We start from the raw sequence: 25253 nt of genomic DNA on the forward strand, positions 1-25253 counted from the left end.
ATCTGATCTAGACAAAATAAGAGCAATAAAACAGTCTACTATAAAAGCTGGTTGAGACATCATTGGGGGAAATGTTCAGACGGTTAGATAACATATTTGAGAATATAAGAGGAGAATTTGCACAAGGTGCATTTTGAACACCTAATAGTTCCTGCCAGCTGTACCATCAGAGTTATAATAACTAATAACTGTATCATGTTTTATAGCAAGCTTATTTACATTTATTATTTGACTTTTAACAGCACTGTAAAGAAAAAAGTGACTGGGCCAAATTGGGAACTTTGTATGTTAATATGAGAATAGGATGTGAAAATTTTGGTGACCTTCAGAAATTGAGTGTATATGTTGCTGACATACTAACAAGAGACTCCAAGGAAGAGAGACCAGGAGTTCCTTTTTGTGAATTTGCAGAAGCAGGTAAAACTAAGATAATGTATACGTTGCGTTTTGACATTTTAGCATTCACTCTCTGCACTGAACAGGTGTAAGAAGAAAACTGAAATTATGTGCTGAATTATAAAGCTACCATTTTCTTGACCTTACTTATTTAAATAGATATTGTGCACTAATCAAAATTCCTCTTGCTACATGTAAAATTAACATTAAGTAAACATGTTCAATAGTAGCTAAACTCCCTGATCCCCCAGATCAGAAAGAAAAAGTAAAATCCATCACATTCAACTACCCCTTTAAAAAAAAAAAAATCAGAGTAAATCTATGGCCTTTCAGTGTGCCCTAAAAAATGCAAACTTTGCTTGTCAGGCCAAGAAGAAAATCATGTTCCAGAGTTGAGGGCCCTCTACTGAGAATGACCTGCTCCAGACAAACAAATGTAAGAACCAACAGCTTGCCTACGTCTTGGGTAATGGCACAAGGAGAGGCAGACATAGGCTCTTAAGTGCACACGACATGACCGAACCATTAAGGACTTCAGTGGGCAAAGCAAACACCTTGAATTGAACCCACAAACAAATTGAAACAATTAATGTTTCTGGAGCAGAGATATAATATGCTGTATGTATAAACACTGTTAATTAAGGAGGAAAATACATTTTGTACTAGCATGCAGTGTGAGGAGGTTTAAAGAGATGCAGTCCCTGAGTGAGACTCCTCATTTGTTCAAGCTGACAGAGCAAGGTCTGTCCCCTTTCATCTCAACCGCCCTTACTCTTTAAACTATTTATATATAGTTCTTAATTTTTGTTTTGGTTTGGTTTTTTAGGTTAAATTGTACTAAAATTGTGTTCTATACTGCTGGGTCCATGCTACTGTGCAACATTATGTCATGATGATGGTGATGTCATGGTAGGGGTCTACTAAAGACCACCAAACCAGGAAGAAAAGGTGGATGATACTTTTTTTAAACAACTAACAAAATCATCCAAAGCACAGGACTTCGTGGTGATGGGGGACTTCAACTACTCAGACATCTGTTGGGAAAATAACATGGCAGGGCACAGATTATCCAACAAGTTCTTGGAATGTATTGGAAACAATTTTTTATTTCAGAAAGTGGAGAAAGCTACTCAGGGGAGGCTGTTCTAGATTTGATTTTGACAAATAGGGAGGAACTGGTTGAGAATTTGAAAGTGGAGGCAACTCGGGTGAAAGTGATCATGAAATGGTAGGGTTCATGAATCTAAGGAATGGTAGAAGGGAGGACAGCATGATAAAGACAATGGATTTCAAAAAGGCAGAGTTTAGCAAACTCAGTGAGTTGGTAGGTAGAATCCCATGGGAAGCAAGTCTAAGGGGAAAAACAGTTGAAGACAGTTGGCAGTTTTTCAAAGAGACATTACTAAGGACACGAGCAAACTATCCCAGTGCATAGGAAAGATAGGAAGTATGGCAAGAGACCACCCTGGCTTAACCAGGAGATCTTCAGTTATCTAAAACTCAAAAAAGAGTTCTGCAAAAAGTGGAAACTCGGTCAGATTACGAAGGATGAATATAAACAAATAACGCAAGTATGCAAGGACAAAATTAGAAAAGCCAAGGCATAAAACGAGATCAAACTAGCTAAGGACATAAAAAGAAACAAGAAAACATTCTACAAATACATTAGAAACAAGAGTAAGACCAAGGACAGAGTAGGCCCATTACTCAATGAGGGAAGGAAAGACAAGAACAGAAAATGTGGAAATGGCAGAGATGCTTAATGACGTCTTTGTTTCAGTTTTCACCAAGAAGGTTGGTGGCGATTGGACATCTAACATAGTGAATGCCAGTTAAAATGAGGTAGGATCAGAGTCTAAAATAGGGAAAGAACAAGTCAAAAATTACTTAGACAAGTTAGATGTCTTCAAATCACCCGGGCCTGATTAAATGCATCCTAGAATACTCAAGGAGCTGACTGAGGAGATATCTGAGCCTTTAGCAATTATCTTTGAAATGTCATGGAAGACGGGAGACATTCCAGAAGATGGAAAAGGGCAAATATAGTGCCCATCTATTGAAAGGGAAATAAATAATAATTCTGGGGAATTACAGACCAGTCAGCTTAACTTCTGTATCCAGAAAAATAATGAAGCAAATAATTAAGAAATCTATTTGCAACCACCTAGGAGATAATGTGATAAATAAGTCAGCATGGATTTGTCAAGAACAAATCGTGTCAAACCAACCTGATAGCTTTCTTTGACAGGATAACAAGCCTTGTGGATGGGGGGAAGCAGTAGATGTGGTATATCTTGACTTTAGTAAGGCTTTTGATACTGTCTTGCATGACCTTCTCATAAACTACGGAAATACAACCTAGATGGAGCTACTATAAGGTGGGTGCATAACTGGTTGGAAAATCGTTCCCAGAGATTCATAGTCATCCTGGAAGGGCATAACAAGTGGGGTCCTGCAGGGATCAGTCCTGGGTCTGATTCTGTTCAATATCTTCATCAAAGTTTAGATAATGGCATAGAGAGTACACTTACAAAGTTTGCAGACAATATCAAGCTGGGAGGGGTTGCAAGTGCTTTGGAGGATAGGATTAAAATTCAAAATGATCTGGACAAACTGGAGAAATGGTCTGAAGTAAATAGGATGAAATTCAATAAAGACAAATGCAAAGTACTCTATTTACAAAGGAACAATCAGTTGCAAACATACAAAATGGGAAATGACTGCCTACGAAGGATTACTGCGGAAAGGGATCTGGGGATCATAGTCAATCACAAGCTAAATATGAGTCAACAGTGTAACGCTGTTGCAAAAAAAGCAAACAACATTCTGGGATGTATTAGCAGGAGTATTGTAAGCAAGACATGAGAAGTCATTCTTCTGCTCTACTCCACGCTGGTTAGGCCTCATCAGCTGGAATATTGTGCCCAGTTCTGGGCACCACATTTCAGGAAAGATGTGGACCAATTGGAGAAAGTCCAGACAAGAGCAACAAAAATGATAAAAGGTCTAGAAAACATGACCTATGAGGGAAAATTGAAAAAATTGGGTTTGTTTAGTCTGGAGAGGAGAAGACTGAGAGGAGACATAACAGTTTTCAAGTACATAAAAGGTTGTTACAAGGAGGAGGGAGAAAAATTGTTCTTCTTAACCTCTGAGGATAGGACAAGAAACAATGGGCTTAAATTGCAGCAAGGGCAGTTTAGGTTGGATATTAGGAAAAACTTCCTAACTGTCAGAGTGGTTAAGCACTGGAATAAATTGCCCAGAAAGGTTGTGGAATCTCCATCACTGGGGATTTTTAAGAGCAGGTTGGACAAACACCTGTCAGGGATGGTATAGATAATATTTAGTCCTGTCTTGAGTGCGGAGGACTGGACTAGATGACCTCTCAAGGTCCATTCCAGTTCTATGATTATCACAGCTTGTGTTTTCAGCCCATCTTGGAGACAGTAGTATGAACATCTGTCCTAATCAGAATCATTCTCAAAGGTGTCTAAATCAGAAAAGATAATGAGTTAACTAAATTTGTGCCTGAACTCCCTTGGGGGAGAATTGTATGTCTCCCTGCTCTGTTTTACCCTCATTCTGCCATATATCTCCTGTTATAGAAGTCTTGGAGGATGATACCCCCAGGTAATGACCTCACGACCCCCTGAGGGGTCCCGAACCCTAGTTTGAGAACCCCTGCAAAGTCTGACATTGTAGAAAATTTAGAAACATCCAAAATATTTAAATAAATGGTATTCTGTTATTGTTTAACAGCATGATTAATCGTGATTACTTTTTTTAATCGTGCGATTAATCACGATTAATTTTTTTAATCACTTGGCAGCCGTAGTTACAATAGAAAGGCTGTCTTGCTTTTGGTGCTCTTGCCTTCAGCAGAATATTCCAAGTAAGGTGGAAAATATTTGATTTGAGGGACTAGAGCTTTTAGGCTGGAAAGTAAATTACGTTCTTTAGGAACTATAATACTTTAGATCCACACTTTATTGGGGCTGAATCATCTTTTTTATAAAAAACAATTTTCTCTTTTGGTCCAAAAATAGCAAAGCTCATATGAGTAGCCATTGGATTGTCCTCTCAGATTCTTCCAAAAGAAAACTGTTTGTGTGGAGGCAGAGAGTCAGGCACTGTGCTCCTAGCACATCTTTTGTTACTTCATCTTTCAAACATCAGACTTGAAGGTGTTTCTGGGAGTTCAAAACAAATAGGTGCTGGAAATTATTCAGAGGTTACTCTATTTGTACTTCATGCTGCCCCCAACATTTTTCCCTGGAAAATTGAGATGAAGTTTTCCCTTCTGTTTGGGACATTCTAAGTTTCTAAAGCAGTATTGGGAGAATGGGGAGTCTGCTCCCAGTATTTTCTATTCCCATGACCGTACCCTGCATAATTCTCTTATTAAGTATATGCAGTTGGTTTGGAGCTCTTGACATGATGCATGCTTTATATCCATCAGACTAACACATAGAAGTAACTATGATTTTGTATAAGTGAGAATCATAATCAATACAAAATCCTCCCTTTGGATGTTTCTAATTCCAAGAATTATCAACAGGTACTCAGGTGTAGTGACAGCCTACAAGAGACTTCTGTATGCACTTATTTAGATGACTGGCTGTTAAGAGTTCATTTGTAGTCTGCACCACAGGCATGCTTAGAGTTTCAGTAATGTTAATGCACAAAAAAGGGAAAAAATCATCTCAGTTTAGTGAGAACTTTCATAAGAATAACCATCAACTCATTCTTAGCACAAAGTGTGATATCTTCCACAGAACATATTTGGAGAGATGATGCATATCAGTCGAGTAATCAAACACACAATCTGAGTCTTCTGGGGACTGCCATGTTCCATGGGTTCTTGCATACTATCCTATTTGTTAGACTCAAGCTGAAGCTTGTGTATTATTACCTAATGAAAATGTATATATTGCAGCGGGACAATTTCAATTAAACTTGAAGGTGAACCTCAATTTTTTTTTTAAAGTTCAAAAAGTTACGAGATCCCAAATTATTGACAACAATCATTAATTTCAAATACATTTCAAACAATTCTTGAACATTGGTGCCTCATTTACTCACTGGCTAAGAAGTTTGTTTTCTCTTCAGTACTAAGCCCTGGTCTACACTACAAACTTATTTCGGTATAACTACATCACTCGTGTGGAAAATGCAGTTATACCACCCAAACTTCCGGTGTAGACAGCACTGTGTCAAAGTGAGGGCTTCCCTCATTGATGTAACTACTACCTCTTGGGGATGTGGAGTACCTGCTCCAGTGGGAGAATTTCACTGAAGCGCTATAGCATTGCTGCGTTCTAAGTGTGAACAAGTCCTTAGTGACGTTATGTACGCCTATAGTAAGAAATGCAGCACCACCACCTTCAATATCCTCTGCATGTTAGCATTCATGAGTTGCTCCAACCGGTGCAGCCTGAATGGTAGAACTCTAGCTAGCAGTAGCAGCTCACGTGACCCTTTCCCTCTCCCCTCTGTGAATGTCAATTGTTCCAGGGCATGGTGCTTCAGCTGCCTCAGGTCCTTCAAACTGAAAACAGGTGAACAAATCAGGGAATGCTCTGGACTGCTTCCGGATCCATACCTTGTCAGCTAGTTAATAATTTCTAGTTAGAATTAATTAATTGTCTGTTAGTGTTGATTAACTTGGTTGTAAATATTTTGGTTTTGAGATGATAAAACTGAAGAATAAAAAGCCCCGTTTTAAAAAGGTGTATAAAGTCTGGTTCTATTTCTGGCATCTGACACACATGCCTGGCTCTTGGGTGAAAGACACTCACTTTTAAAAATGCTTTATTTGCATAACACAAGCAACAAAGGTGAGATAGAACAGGCTTCAGGTGACTTTATTACAAGAAGCACTGTCAGCAAAACTGTATGGAACCAAGCAAGCTTCAAACAAGTCTCAGAGACCAGTGTCAGCGTCGAGTAAGTCTGTAAGGAAGAAGGACAAATCCTCCACCTTGGTACCCAGTACTAAAGGATCTGAAAGTGGGCTTCTGTTTCCAGAGCCAGTTCACTGTGAAAGGACACAGCTATTATGGAGAGCATGAGCGCTCAGTCCTAGTTAGAGTTGGCCTCTTTTGAAGAGCGAGTACATGCGAGAGAGAGAGAGGGACAGACATCTGACCAAAGGGTCTTCAAGGAACATATGCAGGATACATATTCTTGTGGTAGAGTCAGACGTTCTTTGTCTGATTTAGGTGAGCCAGGTCCAAAAGCATGAGGTAAGGATCTGTTGAGGCAGGGAAAAAATATATGGAAGTGGTAGACAATATTGACACAGCACTGCAACAAATAGTAGTTATGGCACAATTTCATCAGTTGAATCTGGATCTGGCTCCATTGGTAATTAACCCATGTATTTCAGTTGAGCAGAATTGGACATTTTGTTGCAACCGATTCAATTAAATGCTCCCCCAAGGCAGAAGGAAGAGTTGAAGAATTCAGGTTCTCTTCTGCTTCTGCCATCTCAGACCCCTTCTGGGTGTCCAGAAAAGAGTTTTTCCTCTGTTCTCCTTTATTCAACCAAGGAGACTGCTGTCTCTGGTTCCATCTGAACTGAGAATGGGCTCGGACTGGAGAAGAAGTGCAGCTCAGAGATCTGATCTGGAGAAAAAGTATTATCAGCAACCTCATTCATGTGTTCTGGATCCATATGGACAAAGAAATGTCCAACTGATCTGAGTATGGAGTTTTGGCCTGACTGGCAAGTACCGCTTTCAGGTGTCATTGGCTATCTCTTGCATCTTATCAGCATGTTTCTCTATATGGCAATAGACAATTGCCAGTTTGGTACTGAGATGATATTATCAGATCTGAAGGATACATATCCACCAATGCATCTAAGTTCTGATAAGTCTACAGTGGTAAGCGAGTTATCATTAGACGAGGACGAATTAGTAGCAATACAAGAGTCAGATCCAGACTCTGGAGGGGTGCCTTCTCTAGGGGAAAATGTGGGCAACACTTCAGCAGCACCACCATCAGAGGATGTGGTGTCATTTCATGAATTATGGATTGCATGACAGACATCATATATGTCAGTATCTATTGAGGAATTCTCACCTGTTTTTTTTTATATTTTTCTCCTTATTAGAATGGTGGCTTTAACCAGCAAAAACAAGCTGGAATGCTCCCTCAGTTGCCTATGTTGAAAAAGACTGCCAAATTATACCAATTCCCTCATAAAGATCTTGCTATGTTTATACTTTTATGCTCTGCCATCTCCTACTTTGTTGGTGATGGAGGCTGACCTGCATAGATGGAGAGATGTCCAAGTTCACTGTACTCCTGAGAAAGAAGGGGAAAGACTGGATATATTTGTGAGGAAAAAATGTTTCCTTCAGCTATGTTAGGTGTGCATATTTAAAATCATGAAGATCTCTCATGGCTGGATACCAGCATCATCTGTGGGTGGAAAGTCATCATTCCTCAGTTCTTCACTGGAAGAGCATAGAAGGTTAGCAAATGCCCTTTTAATGAAAGGGCAGAATGTTGCTAAACATCAGCTAAGGGCTGCATTTGATTCTTTGGTTGCTTCAGTTAGGGTAATAGTTTTGGTTATTGCATTCGGAAAGCATGCATGGCTGCAATCAGTGGGTCTTCCGCCAGAGATTAAGATGAGAATCAAGGATCTTCCTTTTATGGGAGAGTAGGGTCTGTTTAGCATGCAGACAGACGAGGTGCTAGAGAAAATGAAGAATGTGAGGTCAGCTAAATCTTTAGATTTCTTTAATATGACATAAAGATCATCTTTGGTTCCACGATTCAGATACCAAAGGCAATACCCATTATATTCTTCATCAATTCCTTACCCCTGTCAAAGAAGGAATTATTACCACCAGTCTTCAATATTATTCTTGTCAACATCAGCGATTGAAGAAGAGAGAGTTTAAACCTTGTAATAATAAAGGGAAATTTTTGACTTCATCTTCTGCAACTCCTGCAAGGTTTCAGATTTGGCAAGAGACCCAGCCACAAGTTAATCCTGTTACACTCTTTTACCTCTCTCTTTGGGGAACATTTGTCCTGTTTTCACCATGAGTGGAAATTAATAGCATCAACGGGTGAATTCTGGAAATTATTGCAAATTGGAATTCAACACAATTCATAACTCTCCTTCCCAAAAAACTACCACTTCCTTCCTTGATTGAGGATCAGGTTCAACTCAGTTTGCTCAGAAAAGTATTCAGTCTCTATTACAGTTGGGTGCGTTAGAAACCGTGCCTTTCGGACACAAAGAGCGGAGTTTTTATTTACGCTATTTTCTAATTCTGAAAAAAGATGGGCACCTTCATCCCATTTTGGATCTCAGAAAATTAAACATCTATATACAAAGTTTTGTTTCTGCATGTTATCTCTAATTTCTAGGATCCCTTATCTTTCCCTTCAGGATTGGTTTGCAGCTCTGGATTAAAACATGCATATTCCTATATTTTAATAAAACCATGTAATTGAAAATACCTGTGCTTCGTGGTAGAAGGGTACCATTTTCAGTACAGGGTTCTTCCCTTTGGTTTATCCACAGCTCCAAGGATGTTTACGAAATGTATTTCTGTAGTGGCAGCATATCTAAAGGAATGGAATTTATGTATATCCTTACTTAGATGACGGCTTAATAAAAGCGTTGTTGAAGTAAGAAGTCTTGCTATGTGTGGAACAAATATGTTTACTTTTTCCAAACCTGGGATTATGCATAGATTGGGAAAAATCATTCCTAAATCCTACTCAAAGGCTCCTTTTCATAGGGCCTTAATCAGACTTGCCTTCAGCAAAAGCCTTCTCCCAGAAGAAAGCTTTATGAAAATGAAATAGTTTATACATCTCCTTCTGAAGTCCCCATAACAGTCAATACTCCTTTTTTCTGGTTCACTAGGTCTCTTAGCATCAACCACATCAGTGATGCCATACTTTGGATGACTGACCTGCAACACTGGCTAGTGAGAAATTACAAAACAGGCTTAGACAACAAGCATGGCAGATTAGTAATTCCACAGCAGGTGTTGACAACACTGATGTTGTGGACATGTGCTCTAACTGTAATGAAGGGTATATCTTTCAGTCTCTCCCTCTCTGCCATCAGTGGTACTTAGGCCATGTCTACACTACACAATTCAGTTGACCTATGTTAGGCTGATTTACAGCCACTGCAGTAATTACTGTGATTTTTCATTTCCACATACCCTCCTTCTGTCTGTGGTGTGCGTCCTCACCAGGAATATTTGCACAAACTTGAGAGCTAAGGTGGGGGGCTGCGAGCTCTGTGTGGGGCAGGGAGCTGAGAGCCCTGACGGCAGCTGGGCTCCAGTTGTCAGCTCTGCTGGAGCTTACAGCTGGAACACCCTCCCTCCCCTCCCCTTCCTCCCTCAATTTCAAAACAGGGACCCTACCAGCAGTGAAAGTGGCATTCTTGTCAAGAAGTCCATTTCACAGCTCCAGCCAACAGGTGATGCAAGCAACACAGTGTCTGTGCCATAGGCGTCGACTTCACCTTTGCCCGATGGGTGCTCAACCCCTGGCCCCGCCCCAATTCCACCCTCACCCTGCCTCAATTCCACTAGCTTCCCACAAGTCCCCACCCCTGCCCTGCCTCTTTACTGCCTCCTCCTCCAAGCACACCGCGTCTCCACTCCTCACCCTCGCTCGTGGAAAGTCCTAAGCGCCGCCAAACAGCTGTTAGGCAGCAGACGGGAAGCATTGGGAGGGGGAGGAGCAGGGACGCGGCGTGCTCGAGGGAGGAGGTGGGGGTGGGAAGAGCTTGGCTGCCAGTGGGTGCAGAGCACCCACTAATTTTTCCCCGTGGGTGCTGCAGCCTATGGTCTGTACAAACATTGTGTCGCCCAAACTACGTAGTCATAAGCCTTAAGCCTCTCGTCGAGGTGGATTTACTAGGTTGGCAGAGTGGGCACGTTACAGCAGCAGGGGGAACGCTGTAATATGTAGGCTCACATAGTTAGGACGACATAAGCTGCTTTACCTTGATTGCCTCTACTTCCAGTGCGTCTACTCTGGGATGGCAGGCCCATTTAAACAACGCTCTTTAGTCCGAGCTCACTGGTCACCAAAGGAACATGTCAGTATCTTAGAACTGAGAGCAATCATGTTGGCTCTAAAGTCATTTCTGCTTGAGGTCAAACACCAGGGGAGTGCAGGTGGTGACAGAGTATGACAGCATTAAATTATCTAAACAAACAAGGCAGGGCTCATTCCCTGCAATTGTGCATAGTGGCAAGGTATCTTTGGTATTGGTGTATATAATAAGACATTCACCCAATAGCCATTCATGTTTCTGGGGAACAAAATACCCTACAAGTCATCTAAGTAGGTTGACTTCTCAAATACAAGAATGGAAGAACAAAATAGTAACACACCTTTTCACATTGTGGAGGAATCCTGTAATCTTTTTTGCATCGGATTTTGTTTGAGAGCAGTGTCAGATGCATTCCTGATAAATTGGGGTCAAGGAGTAATGTATGTGTTTCCCCATTTTTCTTCATTTAAAGAGTAATAAACAGAATAAGACAAAGCCAGAGTAATTTTAGTAGCACCAGCATGAGCCACACAACAGTGATACCTGGGCTTAATTTGCCTGTCCAAAGGGTTAATTGAACTTTTGCCATTGTACCAGATTTGTTAGACCATCCCTTCTTGTTGTGTTATCTCCCAGATCGTCAGTGTGTGTCTCTAACGGCCCGGGGAATAAAACTCTGGGATTGATAGAAAAGTCTTATTTGTTAAAGGTGTAAAATGTACTGATAAATTCAAGAAAAGAGTCCAAATGAAAATGTTTTATAGTCATAAATGGAAAAGATTTTTACTGTGGATTTCCATGTATGATATAGAGCTATATACAGCACTCACTAATTATATATTAGAATATGTATTATATTTTAAGAGAGTGGGTTTCTCACTCTCTTCCATGAAGATTGACCTTTCAGCCATATCAACATACCATGTAGCTGTGGAAAATAAATAATTTTTTACTCATGAAAGAGCTATAAGATTCTTAGAAGGTCTTACTAATGTATATCCTTCAATAAGAGACCCTATGCGATCTTGGGATTTGAACACAGTGCTTTCACAACTGATGAAACCTCCCTTTGAACCTTTGGGAAAACTGTACATTGTTCCACCTGTCTATTAAGACAGTGTTTTTTGATAGCTATCACTTCAGAAAACACATAAATGAATTACATGCCTTACTGGCTAATCCACCATTTATTGTTCTTCATAAAGATAATTTTACGTACACACTCAAGATTTTTACTAAAGATGGTCTTTGATTTTCATATAAATCAGTCTATAATTTTACCAGTATTCTTTCCCAAGCCTCATGCTCAGGATGGGGAAGCTAAATTACATATCCTAGATGTTAAAAGGACTTCAGCCTTTTATTTAGAGAGAAATAGACAATTAAGACAATCTCTGAAATTCCTCTTTTTGTATGCAATAAACAAGGATAAAGTTGTTTCTTTTTCAAAGGCTCTCAGGATGGTTAATTATGTATTTACGAAGCTTATAGATTGATGGGTTTGTCTCTTCCACAGGGAATTAAAACACATTGTACTAGATTGAAAGCAGCTTCTGTGGCTTTTTTTAGATACATTCCTCTAATAGAGATATATAGAACAGCAACGTGGAGTTCAGTACACATTTTTACTAAACACCACTTGTTAGATTTGGAATCTAGGTCTGATGCAAAATTTGGCAAGCCAGTTCTATGGTCCTTGTTCAAGTTGAATTCTGTGGTTCCAAAATCCTAGATCAGAGTACTGCTTTTTAATCTATCCCATGAGTGGGAATATGCAAAAAACATTCAAAGGAGAAATGAAGATTACTTACCTGTAACCAGTGTTCTTCAAAATGGACTCTGCGTATTCACACTCATGGGATTTTCTCCCCTACCTCAAAGTCCTGTCCTAGGGGAAGAAACTGAGGTGGCTGGAGTGCCACACCCCTTTATAGCTTTGCCCTGAAACATTTATTCATTGAGGGAGGAGGTGATGGAAGTGCATGAGTGTTCCAACAGCTACTGCTAGCTAGAGCTTTACTGTTCAGGCTGCATTGGTTGGAGTATCCCAGGAGTACAAAAATGCAGAGTACATCTTGAAGAACTCCTTTTACAGGTGTGTAATCTTCGTTTTTGCTTATTATCAACAGCAGCAAGTTAAAGCACACGTTTCTGACCTCAGATCTTTGCAGGTAAAAACCTTGCAAAAATCTTTAAAATATTTATTTGTAAGTTGTTTACACAAACATTCTTTTATTGGTTTGGAAACTTAAACGTCTTATTTTTTTTAAAAAAAATTTTAGTTCATCTCAAAATTCACTAAGCTGAAAAAATGTTTTTTCCTCAACTAAATTATTTTTTCGTGGTAACAGTTCCCCATATTGTCTTTCAGAATGGTAGCCATGTTAGTCTGTATCAGCAGAAAGAACAAGGAGTACTTGTGGCACCTTAGAGACTAACAAATTTATGCTCAAATACATTTGTTAGTCTCTAAGGTACCACAAGTACTCCTTGTTCTTCCATATTGTCTTTGCAGATGATAAATTAAGTCAAAAATTTGATTCCTGACAACAAGGGATTCAGTAATGGTAATTTAAATATTCTGGATTATTTGAAAAAGATCCTTCCTTTTAAAACTGAAAATTCTACTAGATATATTTGTTTGTGCCTGTACACACATTTGTTTAACAAGATTACATAGCAATTAGTTTAACTTCATTTTTGGATTTTCAGAATTGTTTAATCCTTTAAGGGCTAAAGGAATAGCCCTTAAGGGCTACGTGAATAACGTAGATGAAGTAGACGTACTCAGATCTACTCACCGCAGTGGGTCGACAGCTGACGCTCCCCTGTTGACTCCGCCTCCACCTCTCGCTCTAGTGGAGTACCAGAGTTGATGGGAGAGCGCTCGGTGGTCGATTTATCATGTCTAGACTAGATGCGATAAGTCAACCCCCGCTGGATCAATTGCTGCCTGTCGATTCTGCGGGTAATGTAGACAAGCCCTTAGTCCTTTTCACCTATTCTCTTACCTGTTCATAGCACTGTTCCTATCAGAACTTCCATTCTGGAAAACTGGATAGCTCAGGGTGTTGACAGTAGGATAGCAGTAAGCCTTTTGTCTTTGTAGGTTATTGGTTCAAATCTAGCCTGGACTGTTACTAACCAAAAATTACCATCTGATGGCTATTTGACTCAAATTATATGAATCAATTATATGATTGTGGTCTTAGTCCAATTCACACTTTCATATCACAAAATCACTATTACAGTTGGGAGCCTGAACTACCTTTTCTGCCCTAGAGGCTTACATCCATAATGAAGTTGAGGCAGATTGGTAGCATAGTATGGAGAAGTTTGCCATACTAACACCCATTCTATACCAGTTCTGTGTCTGGACTTTGTTCCCCAGTAAGGCCATTTTGGTAAGCTTTCAGAGTCCCAGAATTCACTTTAAAAACAAAAACTTGTTCTGTATTGTCATCACTTATTCAGGCATCTTATTGTCATGGGTGAGGGAATAAAGTGATGTACTTTGAACGAAAATGTTAATGGATTAATTACCTTAACTTTTGTATTAAGATATAACAAGAAATACTTGTGCCCAGTGCCATGTGTTCAAAAAATGTATCTTATATACTTGAGAAATAGGTTCTTTTCAGAACATATATTTTCTTTAGACTTAGCGTACATAAAAAAAAAAAAAAGTCCTATGCCAGGATTTGAAAATAGCAGTCATCAATCTTTTTTTTCCACCCAGTTATCAAAAATCCACAACATAATGAAGCAGACAAAGATTTCCTGGGAAGGACTGGGATCAGTGTAATGTATTCTTATCACACAGTACAGCAATGGTCAAAGGTATTTTACTGGGTTATAATAATTTGATGGGGAGACTGTGCCAATTCTTTTTAAATTTTAAACACCAGGGTTTCTCTAACTGAAAAGGTTAATATGAAAAAGAAAATATTTGTTGTCAATCCTACTTAATTGACTTAAAGATACACCTTCAAAAAGATCATCTTAGTTGACATTCTACTTCGAAAAGTGACTCTACAATTGTCTACTTGTTGCCTCTGAGTCCCATATTATGTATGCAGAAATAAAAACATGTTTTTTCCTAACCTCAAGATCTGCAAACTCAGCAGGGATGCAAGAATCAAGCTGGGCTATCTCTTTGCACATCACCACCTTAAATAAAGATTCTGCAGGCCAAATTATGGCTGGAATGACTACTGTGCAATTCAACTCTTTAGCAGGTTTGCACAGGAGCAATTGATACACCTTAGTAAATAGTTCTGTTATTGATATACAAAAAGGAACAAAATCCAGTTTGTAGTGCTACCTGAAGTAAAAAGAAGTAAAAACTTATTTTAGTTTAATCAAGTAAGCAAATATGACTGAATTACACAAAGTGTAACAGATAGTGTCAATAAGAGGTATGCTTTTTGCATAGTCACTTTTCAGAGTAGAATCACAATTCAGACTATCTCTGTAAGATTATCTATTAAACAATTTGAAAAGATGAAAAAAGTTCTGTTTTAAAATTTAAAACATACATATTTTAATACACATTAAAATTGATCTTTTTAATATAAACCTGGTCCTAGAATCTGAACAGTTGGCTAGTGTTGCTACACTTAGCTTAATTATGGAATATTATGTATTCGCTACGTCCATTTGTACCTCTGCTTTTTTTCTCTCTTGCTTTAGGGCAGGAAGGTTTTGGATAAACTACATGAACTGCAGATTCATTTCACAAGCTTGAAAGGACTTATTGGTCCAGAGAGGTTAGCATCAAGATGCCAAATTGTTAATGCTTCTGCAGAAATCTTTCTTAAAAGTGGAAGTCTGGATGGAGCAACATGGGTATTGAGAGGTAATGTTATTTTTTCAGAGTCAAGTTTTGTAGTTAAACTCATATATAATATACTGGTAAAACATAACTTGCTTGTTTTTAAATCGTTCTCTTTGTGAAATATTTGAGTTCAAGATTATAGTCTGTTCCACATGTTAGATTATAGAAAATACACTAATATTGAGAGCACTAAAAGGAAATGTGACTGCCTTAAATGATAATACTATTCTTGATAATATAAGAAATATTATGCTTATTAAATCTTAATAAAAATGGGAATTATTTTCAGAAATATCTTTTATAGGAGACTAAACTCAGTTAAAAATGACCATACGTGGGGGTTTTTTTTAATAAAAAAAACAAACCCATGCCACTATATTGGAAAAAGACAGATAACCTGCCTGTTTGCGGTCCACTCTGACCTTTAAACTGTCTCCTTTCGCCCAATGGACACCAAAATGATGTTTAGCACCAAAAGTTTTCAAGAGCCACATTAGTGACATGTTCTGGTCCAGAAGCATAGTGCTAACTGTGTGTAATGAAACTAAAATTGGAATATTGTACTCTATTTCATACTTTACCATAAAACAATCTGTAATCATTGCACTTTTGGCATGCGTACTGGCCTGGGCCTGAAAGAAAAGACAATGCACAGAAGTCAAAGAGAACAAGGATGTGGTGAGGCAATAGAGAAAGTGGGGATCCAAAATTTGGTATTTCACATAATTCTTGATAGAAGAATGTTATGACTCTTTAAAAGAGGCAAGCTATTGAAAAGAGCCAATTTCATGTGGCTTTACCCTAGATTAAAGGAATAATCTTAAAAATCAAATTTGTGAGAAACTGTTATTTGTTTTTAACAAAAACCTGGTAATTTAAATGGTGCATTTTTCTGTGAAGTTTTGAAACTCCTCTTCCATGTCAGTATTCAGTATGGGTTTCACAGTCTATTATTTATTATTCCCAGTTTTAGTTCAAAACAATTCTATTGTCTTCACTTCAGAGTCAGAATGGATAATAAATACACCATTGTGGCCCTGTGATAGAATGGATGTCCTCAATCGACACAACCTTCTGTGTGCAATTGCATGTGAATATTTGACCAAGAATCTATGTAGACAAGCATTTGAAGTTTTGCAGAATCTACCAGGTTTCCAAAGTTGTTGTGGTAAGTAAGAAAAGTTAGTGTGAAGAGCCAACAAATTAAAAGATGACAATCTGGTACTACTAAACATGGTTTCTATCCTATCTGATTTTCTGGTTCAGTTTTTTAAGATGTGTTGCAGAGCAGTGCAGATTTAGAACTCTTATTTCTTAGAGGAGACATGATAATTCAAAAAATAACATAGATAACTATACTTAAATCTATAATCCAAACAAAAATAACTGCAAGCTGGGTTATCATATCCATCCCCTACTTCCCCCATATTCTTAGCCAGTCCCAATTTCCTGAGGTCCATGAAAATGGAGCACCATTCCTGTATATCTCCTAAGGATTTTAGGCAGTCTATTAAGTGGGATGGAATAGGGACATTCTAAGATGGATAGATATCACATTAGTAACCATCCTATTATCACTACCTACAGCTCCCCCGGACCCACTGCATCCTGAAAACACCCTTCCCCACTTCCCCTGTCATCCTGCTCCCTTGGCTTTCCTGTTCCCAGCTGCTCTCCAAGTGGGGGATGAAGATCTACTGTTTGACTACTCCTTGAATAGCATCTAGGGAAAGGTGATCATTTCCCAGTCCCCCTTCCACTTTCACCTCATCACAGCAAAGCTTATTCAGCTGACACGCCTGTTTAGATTTACAAGCCTCAAATATCTGTGGCATCCACCAAGGAGCTCAATAGCCTATAAGTGATTGTTGGGGGAGTGAGGAAGGGAATCTTCATTTCTCAGCACACCCACATGTACTGGGGAGCAATAGGAGGCAGCGTAGTGGGTTGTAAGAAAGGGATTCTTCACTCCCTATCTGTCTTCTCCTATTCTCTACCCCGATAGACAGGAATTAAGAAATCTTACATCATCTTCCTTATCATTATCCTACTGTTTTTGAGCCCCATTCAGTGATCCTGGGGAATGAAGCCTCCTACCTTTACCTGACCTTTCAACACCCTCCCCCCCAAGGCTGGCCATTCTAACTGTGATTATTGGGAGCAAGGTGGATTTGATTTAAATCACTAGTCAGGAAGACTCGATTTAATCATGGATTTCTACATAAAAGTGCATTCTTGTTGGTTGTTATAACCTTAATACATATTCTTCACAACTCAGAGATAGATGGACGTTTCATTTGTAGAAGGTCGACACTACATTTTTTAAGCGATTTATTTTGAAAACTTTTCAGATTAGTTTTACAGCTGTATCTGAAAATGAATGATTGTTTGGTTATTTCATTTACCAAAGGTAATTGAAGCAGATATTTATGAAGTCATTGGGATGTGAACTATCTCCAATTCAACCGGTTAATCATTAATATTTGGAGGATTTTCTTGCCATGCTGTATTAGGAGGAGAACATCACCAGACAGACATTTAAATAGTTTTATTTAACTAAAACAACAGTGTTATGTATTCTGGATTTTTATCTTCAACAGCAAACATATAATATTTTAACAAAACAAGCATATGAATTTTTAAATTTAGTTAAACATTCAAGTTTTTTAAAATCAGGTTTGTTTTTGTTAAAATAGTTTTTAACTAAAATAGTTAAATGAAATATTTTTAAAAAAAATTAAATCAACTATGTCAGCCAGGTCAACGTGAGAAACTTAAAATATTGTCTTCTGCAGCTAACTCAGTCGTCTTCATCTTCATTTTCCTGTTTGTTCATAATCTGGAAAAGAAAAACAAGCTTTCCTGCTTCTTTAGGTCCCCAACCATTTCTCAATTTGGAATGAATTCTTCCAAAGGAAGAAAATATTCTTTTCACACCAGCAAAAGAAGCTACTGCTGTTAAAAGTGAGATTATCACTTCAACAGTCTCTGAATCCAAGTGCGTAAGTGACTTCCACCAGTTCACTGGTGTGACTTTCTTTAAAACATCATCAGCAAACGTATTTTTTGAATTACAGAAGATTGGAGTTGGAAGAGACCTCAGGAGGTCATCTAGTCCATCCCCCATCAATAGAACTACTCATGTGCTTAAAGTTAAGCATGAGCTTCAGCTCCCTTGCTGAACTGGAGCCTAAAGAACTGGACAACATTTATTTTGATTGGGAAAAAAATCAAACAAATCGTGGGCCCAATAATATGCCAAAGGTTACTTGTATTTCTCCATACCATGCTTTTACTGCTTATTGTCGATTTAGAGACGAAGTGCTTCAGAGCAAGGCCTTTCATAGAGAATCAGAGGATTAGGGTTGGAAGAGACTTCAGGAGGTCATCTAGTCCAACCCCCTGCTCAAAGCAGGACCAACCCCAACTAAATCATCCGAGCCAAGGCCTTGTCAAGCCGGGCCTTAAAAACCTCTGAGGATGGAGATTCCACCACCTCCCTCGATAATTCATTCCAGTGCTTCACCACCCTCCTAGTGAAATAGTTTTTCCTAATATCCAACCTAGACCTCCCCTACTGCAACTTGAGACCATTGCTCCTTGTTTTGTCATCTGCCACCACTGAGAACAGCCGAGCTCCATCCTCTTTGGAATCCCCCTTCAGGTAGTTGAAGGCTGCTATCAAATTCCCCCTCCCTCTTCTCTTCTGCAGACTAAACAAGCCCAGTTCCCTCAGCGTCTCCTCGTAAGCCATGTGCCCGAGCCCCCTGATCATTTTTGTTGCCTTCCACTGGACTCTCTCCAATTTGTCCACATCCTTTTTGTAGTGGGGGGCCCAAAACTGGATGCAGTACTCCAGATGTGGCCTCACTAGTGCCAAATAATCACGTCCCTCCATTGCAGCCCAATATGCCATTAGCGTTTTTGGCAACAAGGGCACACTGCTGACTCATATCCAGCTTCTCATCCACTGTAATCCCCAGGTCCTTTTCTGCAGAACTGCTGCTTAACCACTCGGTCCCCAGCCTGTAGCAGTACATGGGATTCTTCCGTCATAAGTGCAGGACTCTGCACTTGTCCTTGTTGACCTCATCAGATTTCTTTTGACCAAATCCTCCAATTTGTCTAGGTCACTCTGGACCCTCTCGCTACCCTCCAGCGTATCTGCCTCTCCCCCCAGCTCAGTGTCATCCGCGAACTTGCTGAGGGTGCAGTCTATCCCATTGGCCAGATCATTAATAAAGATGTTGAACAAAACCAGCCCCAAGACCGACCCCTGGGGCACTCTGCTTGATACTGGCTGCCAATATCATTAGACATTAATAGACATTGAGCTGTTGATCACTACCTGTTGAGCCCGACAATCTAGCCAGCTTTCTATCCATCTTATAGTCCATTCATGCAATCCATACTTTTTTTAATGTGCTAGCAAGAATACTGGAATGGTTCACCCTTAGCGCTGAAGTTTATTATAGTTGGCATTATGGAGGGATGATTGCTGGATGTCCATGACATAGCCAGCTCCTCTTCTTCAGCAGTTAAGGTTTGACCCTAGTACCGAGTACTGAGAATATTTGCAAGAAAATGAGCTGGAGATAGTGCTTGTCCCATTCGTTTTTTTAATGCTTGTAATTTAACTCTGTCATTGCATATTCCTCTTTTTAAGATCTCACTCAGTTCCTTCCAAATTTCAACAGTGTCAGCAATAAAAGAGCTATTTCCCTGCATTTTGTTCAAGGCTACAGAAATAGGCTTCAGGGTACTCAGCATGTGTTCACCATTTCTCTTAAGCCCAATGTTGAGAACTTTGGCTGTGACCATGGCATCTGTTTTTTCACGATTTTGTTCACAAACTGTCATCGGATTCGGCCAGTTCTTGATATAGTGCTCAAAACAGTCCACTACTGAGTTCCATCGCACATCTTATGGGAGAGTTAGCTTGGTTCCTCACAGTTTTTTCAGAGCAGCTGCTGCAAAGTGGTTGTTACGGAAGTATTTTGCAATTTCAACATTAGCCTTTATTTCTGGAACACTGAAGTCTTTGGCTAGGAGGTGCATCAAATGAGCACTGCAACCGTACGTTACAAGCTTGGGACTCTCTTTACTCTCTCCTAAATTTCTTCTCATCTTGGATACGTTTGCAGCATTGCCTGTGACCAAGCTGCGTACTAGACATCTGAATTTTTTTTTCACAGTTTGTTATGGCTTTTACTGCTACTTCTTGTAAATATTCTGCTGTGTGTGCATTTCCTGATGTATCAGTAAGGAAGACATTCCCTTCTTCTGTTGTCACATAAGCACATACAGTAGGATCATTGTGGACATTGTTCCACATATCAAGACTCAGGTTAACAATTTCACCCTCTAGACCTTTTGCACACTGTTCAATTTCTCTTTCATACACTTTATCCAGCAATTTGCCTGTGACGTCTGCTCTGTTGGGTGGCCTGTATCCTGGTCTTAATGACTGAATCATGTTAATGAAGTGTGGATTCTCAATCATACGGAAAGGAGAGTTTGTTGCATAAACGGAGCAATTTTTTCATCAATTACCTCTTTTTGTCATCTACTGGTTCTTATCACAAACTTCTCTATGGTTGTTTCTGGGTGATGGAGTTTTTTTTTCCTTTTGCTACAGATGATACACTGTGGCTATGTGACATACATGATGTGACTGAAACACTATCATCAGCAGAAAACTCTAAAACTATAGAAGATGATGGTGATCTTGAAGGTGGATAGTCTTCAGAATCCTGCATGTTGAGGATGGATTCTCCTAAACAAAATAAGTCAATGCAGTTATTTAATTACTATTACTGTACTGCTCGTTTAGTATTACTCATTGCATTCACTGACACTCAGTACTACTTTAAAGGTGAAATTGTAAAAGGAAGATCTGCCTATTTCAGCTATTTATCTTTTTATCACAACTGCATCTAAAATGATAGTACCATAGAGTAACAACTATATTTTTTGCTCAAACATGAGAATTCAAGAATAGTCCAGAAGGAAGACAGGCAGTCCTTAAGAAAGAAGTATGAAATAAAAAAGTTTACCAACCTGAAGATCCTGCATGTTCAGACATGTTCCTTCCATCATCTTCAACGCAGCTTCCACCTGAGAAGGAACACTTCTCATTATATTGTTTCATTTGGGCAAGCAGGCCTTGCGTTTCTTTGTTTCACTGTTTGCATTTTACACACATGCCTATCTTACCCACAGGTAGAGGAACTTCATTAAAATATTCCCAAACTGGGTCTCTTTTACAGCCTGCTGCCATTATAGGTTTTCCCTTCTAGTGACAGAATGGTATGGTAGATCTCAAATCAATGAAGGCTACACTCAGAAAGACCTCCAGACTTCTGGAATATGCTGCTCAAACAGTTTCACTTTTGTTTCTACTGCCTGTCCCTCCCTTCTCACATTTATCTCCAGACTTCTTCTCCTTGTCCAGATCTATTCTGCCCCCAACAATCTTCTATTCATTGAACTTTTTGACATTTTGCACTTTTAGAGAGAGGTAAGGGATTGACTCTGGGTACACACATTTGTAAAGGGACAATAAGGTTGAGGTACTTTCTTTCTGTCTTTCTTTCAACATGTTTGCTGTTAACAAGCATGTTATCTTTGGAGACACAAATCCACAGTTTGAGAACTGCAAAACTAAGCATGTCTGATGGTATCTTCTAGACTGAGCACTGAGTCCCATTGGGTAGATAGAAAGATAATCTGAACAGAAGCCCCTGGAACTCCATAAGATTGGGTCCCTAATCCGTGAACTATTGGAACTCATTTACAAAACTTTTCTTAAACGTTACACAAATATATTGTTTCATACCATAGAATTAGAATTTGTAATCCCTATTCCATGATGAGATATCTTTGAGCTATAATGCATCTTAATTAGAACTATCTTTAGAGAGGTTTTTTCCTCAAAAAGCATTTTATCAAAAAAAATCCGATGAGGGTCGGGGGCTAAACATTAATATTTATCCACCCTGGTTGGGAAGCTGAAGAGCCCAACAAGGCATATTGGGCTGAAATGGGGAGGAGAAGAGTCCTTTGGATGAATAATTCCTACCCTAGTCTTTCCACCAGGTCCTAATGCTGTCCAAGAAGCACAGCAGGGGTTTCTTCATTTGAAGCCAAGAAGGCATAGGAATTGGAGGGGAGTTCTTCCTCTATTACCGTTGATGCTCAAAGCCTTCTGCCAGTTGCTTCTCCCTTTCTTGAACCCCATGGAGAGCCCCCAGTACTTCAAGTCTCTGCTGAAGGATAAAATTGATCTAGGGATCCTGTACTGCTTAACAGGATTCAAACACCCTTTCTACAGACCTTAATATTATTTTATATCCCTGAAAAGACAGTTGGTGTTGGTAATGATAGCATTATTGCTTAGTGTGAAAATGTGTTGCTTCAATGCATGTTAACATAACATGGTATTTAGGAATCAGTTTTCAATACATCATCAGAATTCAGTGTCATCTTAAAAGCTTTTTTATTTTATTTTATTTTTTTGCTTTCAGCATTAAATTATTTTAAACTGAAACTAATTATCACTTGATCTATTAACACTTTTTTAAACCAATGTAAACAAAATGTGTGTCATTGGGATCTGCACAAAGAGACCTTCCAACAGGGAGGAAAGTGCATCATTATCATAAAGCATTTAACTCTGATTTGCACCATTTTGTTTCTGAAACCACCTGCTCTGATTTAAGGTTGAAGAGATTGAACTTTTGGTATGTTTATAGGAAGTACTGGGAACATATCCAGCAATTAGGATTGCTTTTGACTAATTTCAGGAATTAACATTTTTTCATTTCAGACACTCTAGATGTCTCCCAGTACAGCCTTCTTTTTAACAAACTTCTAGATGCCTGTATTGAGAGCAAGAGCCTTGGTATATCTTCTTCTGTAACAGACTTTATGCTGTCAAAGAATATCCCCATTGATTTTACTTTAATTAGAGGATTAATTGCAGCATTGGGAAGGAGCTGTTTGTGGCTTAAAGCCAGGACCTATTACAAAAGTAAGTTTCCCTTGAAATCTTATTCACTGCTTATGATCATTGAATAAGTTGTACTCATAAGAATTTAATATTTTCGGAAATAATGGGTAAGACTACTACTAGAAATCAAATACATTTTTATGGTAAATCAATTAGAAAAGTAACATTGGACATTTAGCGCACTAAACTGAGTGCCAGACCCCATAGACAACTTTTCTGTGCCTGGTGTTGGGCTGGGTATAGGTCCCCAAAGGTGGCGCTGAGGTACAGGACAGTCACAGAGTGAAACTTAAAGAAGCCTCATGGCAGCTCTAAGTGTCACAGGCTACAACAGCCCTTAGGGGTCATGCTGACACTTGTGGATCACCAGAGCACAGCAGTACTCTAGCCACAAACCTATGCCAAGGCCAGAGGATGTGGCGTGGAGCACACATTCAGCTGGGAATTCCCCTTTACCTGGGGAATTACTAACCAGTCAGATAGAATAGCTTCCTGCCTACTTCATAAAGTTGGAGTGGTGTAGAAGAGGAGCCAGGAGTTAACCCTGAGACTTCAGAAAATTAAATAGAGTAAAGGTGTTTACGTTTTTCCGTAGTACAGAATGTTCATATGTAAAATCAGAAATTCATACAGTTCAGTCTATACAGAGTTAAAAGGCATCAGTCTGACAGAGTATATCATGGAACTATCAGCCTCATCTTTGGTGGAGAGAAGAAAATAATCCTGTCTGCTTCATTGTTGAGCATTATTTTATTGTAAAGAAAAACTTCAATAGAAAACGGTTAAGATTGACACTGTGAATCAGTGGAATCTACCTAACACCCTGAAAATATATTTTCATAAAATAATTCTTTTTCAGTACAAAATATCACAAATCTGAAGCTCTGAAAATGAACATTTAAAGAACGCATCCATTTTACTTATTCCACATATTCCCTCTTCATTTCAATCACCCATGAAAGTTATGCTTCAGCATACAACTTTAACTTTGATCCCCTATAATTTTCATTAATGTGACACTCAAAACAATATATGACAAGGCGATTGTAACATCCCATTTTCTTATTTTGTGCTCTAACATATAATACACCTTTATTTTAAAATTACAATTAAATATCAGTTGGTAAATGTTGTGGACGAGAGCCCCTTGTACTCCATGGCAAAATGGGACCAAATTGTAACTGGCAACAAACTCCTAAATTGCCCTGCACTATTAATTTATGTGTCTTTGTGAAATATCCTTCGTTCCCAGCTTCTGACACACAGTTATGGCTCAGCTGAAAATACTCATTGGTGTAAAATTTGTTGATTTTCTATGGGGATTGTTCAGCAGATGAGGGTTTTTATTATGCCCTCAGGCAGCACACTCCACTCTTCTTTGCTGCCACATTACTTGTCTCGTCACAACGCACAGTTAACCTGTGGAACGCTTTGCCAGAGTTTGTTGTGAAGGCCAAGACTATAACAGGGTTCAAAAAAGAACTAGATAAATTCATGGAGGCTAGGTCCATCAATGGCTATTAGCAGGGATGGTGTCCCTAGCCTGTGTTTGCCAGAAGCTTGGAATGGGCGACAGGGGATGGAACACTTGATTACCTGTTCTGTTCATTCCCTCTGGGGCACCAGACATTGGCCACTGTCGGAAGACAGGATACTGGGCTAGATGGACCTATGGTCTGACCCAGTACGACCGTTCTTATGTTCTTAGTCTCAGAACCTCCTTCCCCCATGGTAGCAGGAAACTTGTAACTGGTTTCAGCAGCTTGTCACTCCAATCCTTAGCTGCTGTGCTGTTCTTCAAGCAGCCCAGCTTAGCATGCCGTACTTCTGCCTCTCCCCACTCGCTAGCTGCAATCTAGTCTCTAGCTCTCTGATTACTCCTGGGGGAATTCTGTGCCAAAAAATTAAAAATTCTGCAGAGAATATTTCAAAATTCAAATTTTATTTGTCAAACT

General features: G+C 39.2%; 1 protein-coding gene across 1 annotated transcript in view; it reads left to right on the top strand.

Annotated features, from left to right (window-relative positions):
- TOPAZ1 (testis and ovary specific TOPAZ 1) overlaps window positions 1–25253 on the top strand; it is a 99176-nt gene that overhangs the window by 65810 nt on the left and 8113 nt on the right. Inside the window, exons 14-18 of the mRNA XM_084618261.1 lie at window positions 243–417; window positions 14190–14290; window positions 15143–15308; window positions 16291–16455; window positions 23116–23319. Coding sequence (XP_084474387.1) covers window positions 243–417; window positions 14190–14290; window positions 15143–15308; window positions 16291–16455; window positions 23116–23319 — 811 coding nt within the window. The remainder of the gene's footprint in view (window positions 1–242; window positions 418–14189; window positions 14291–15142; window positions 15309–16290; window positions 16456–23115; window positions 23320–25253) is intronic.

Source organism: Lepidochelys olivacea, assembly GCF_965140295.1.
Source record: "Lepidochelys olivacea isolate rLepOli2 genome assembly, chromosome: 2".
NCBI lineage: Eukaryota > Metazoa > Chordata > Testudines > Cheloniidae > Lepidochelys > Lepidochelys olivacea.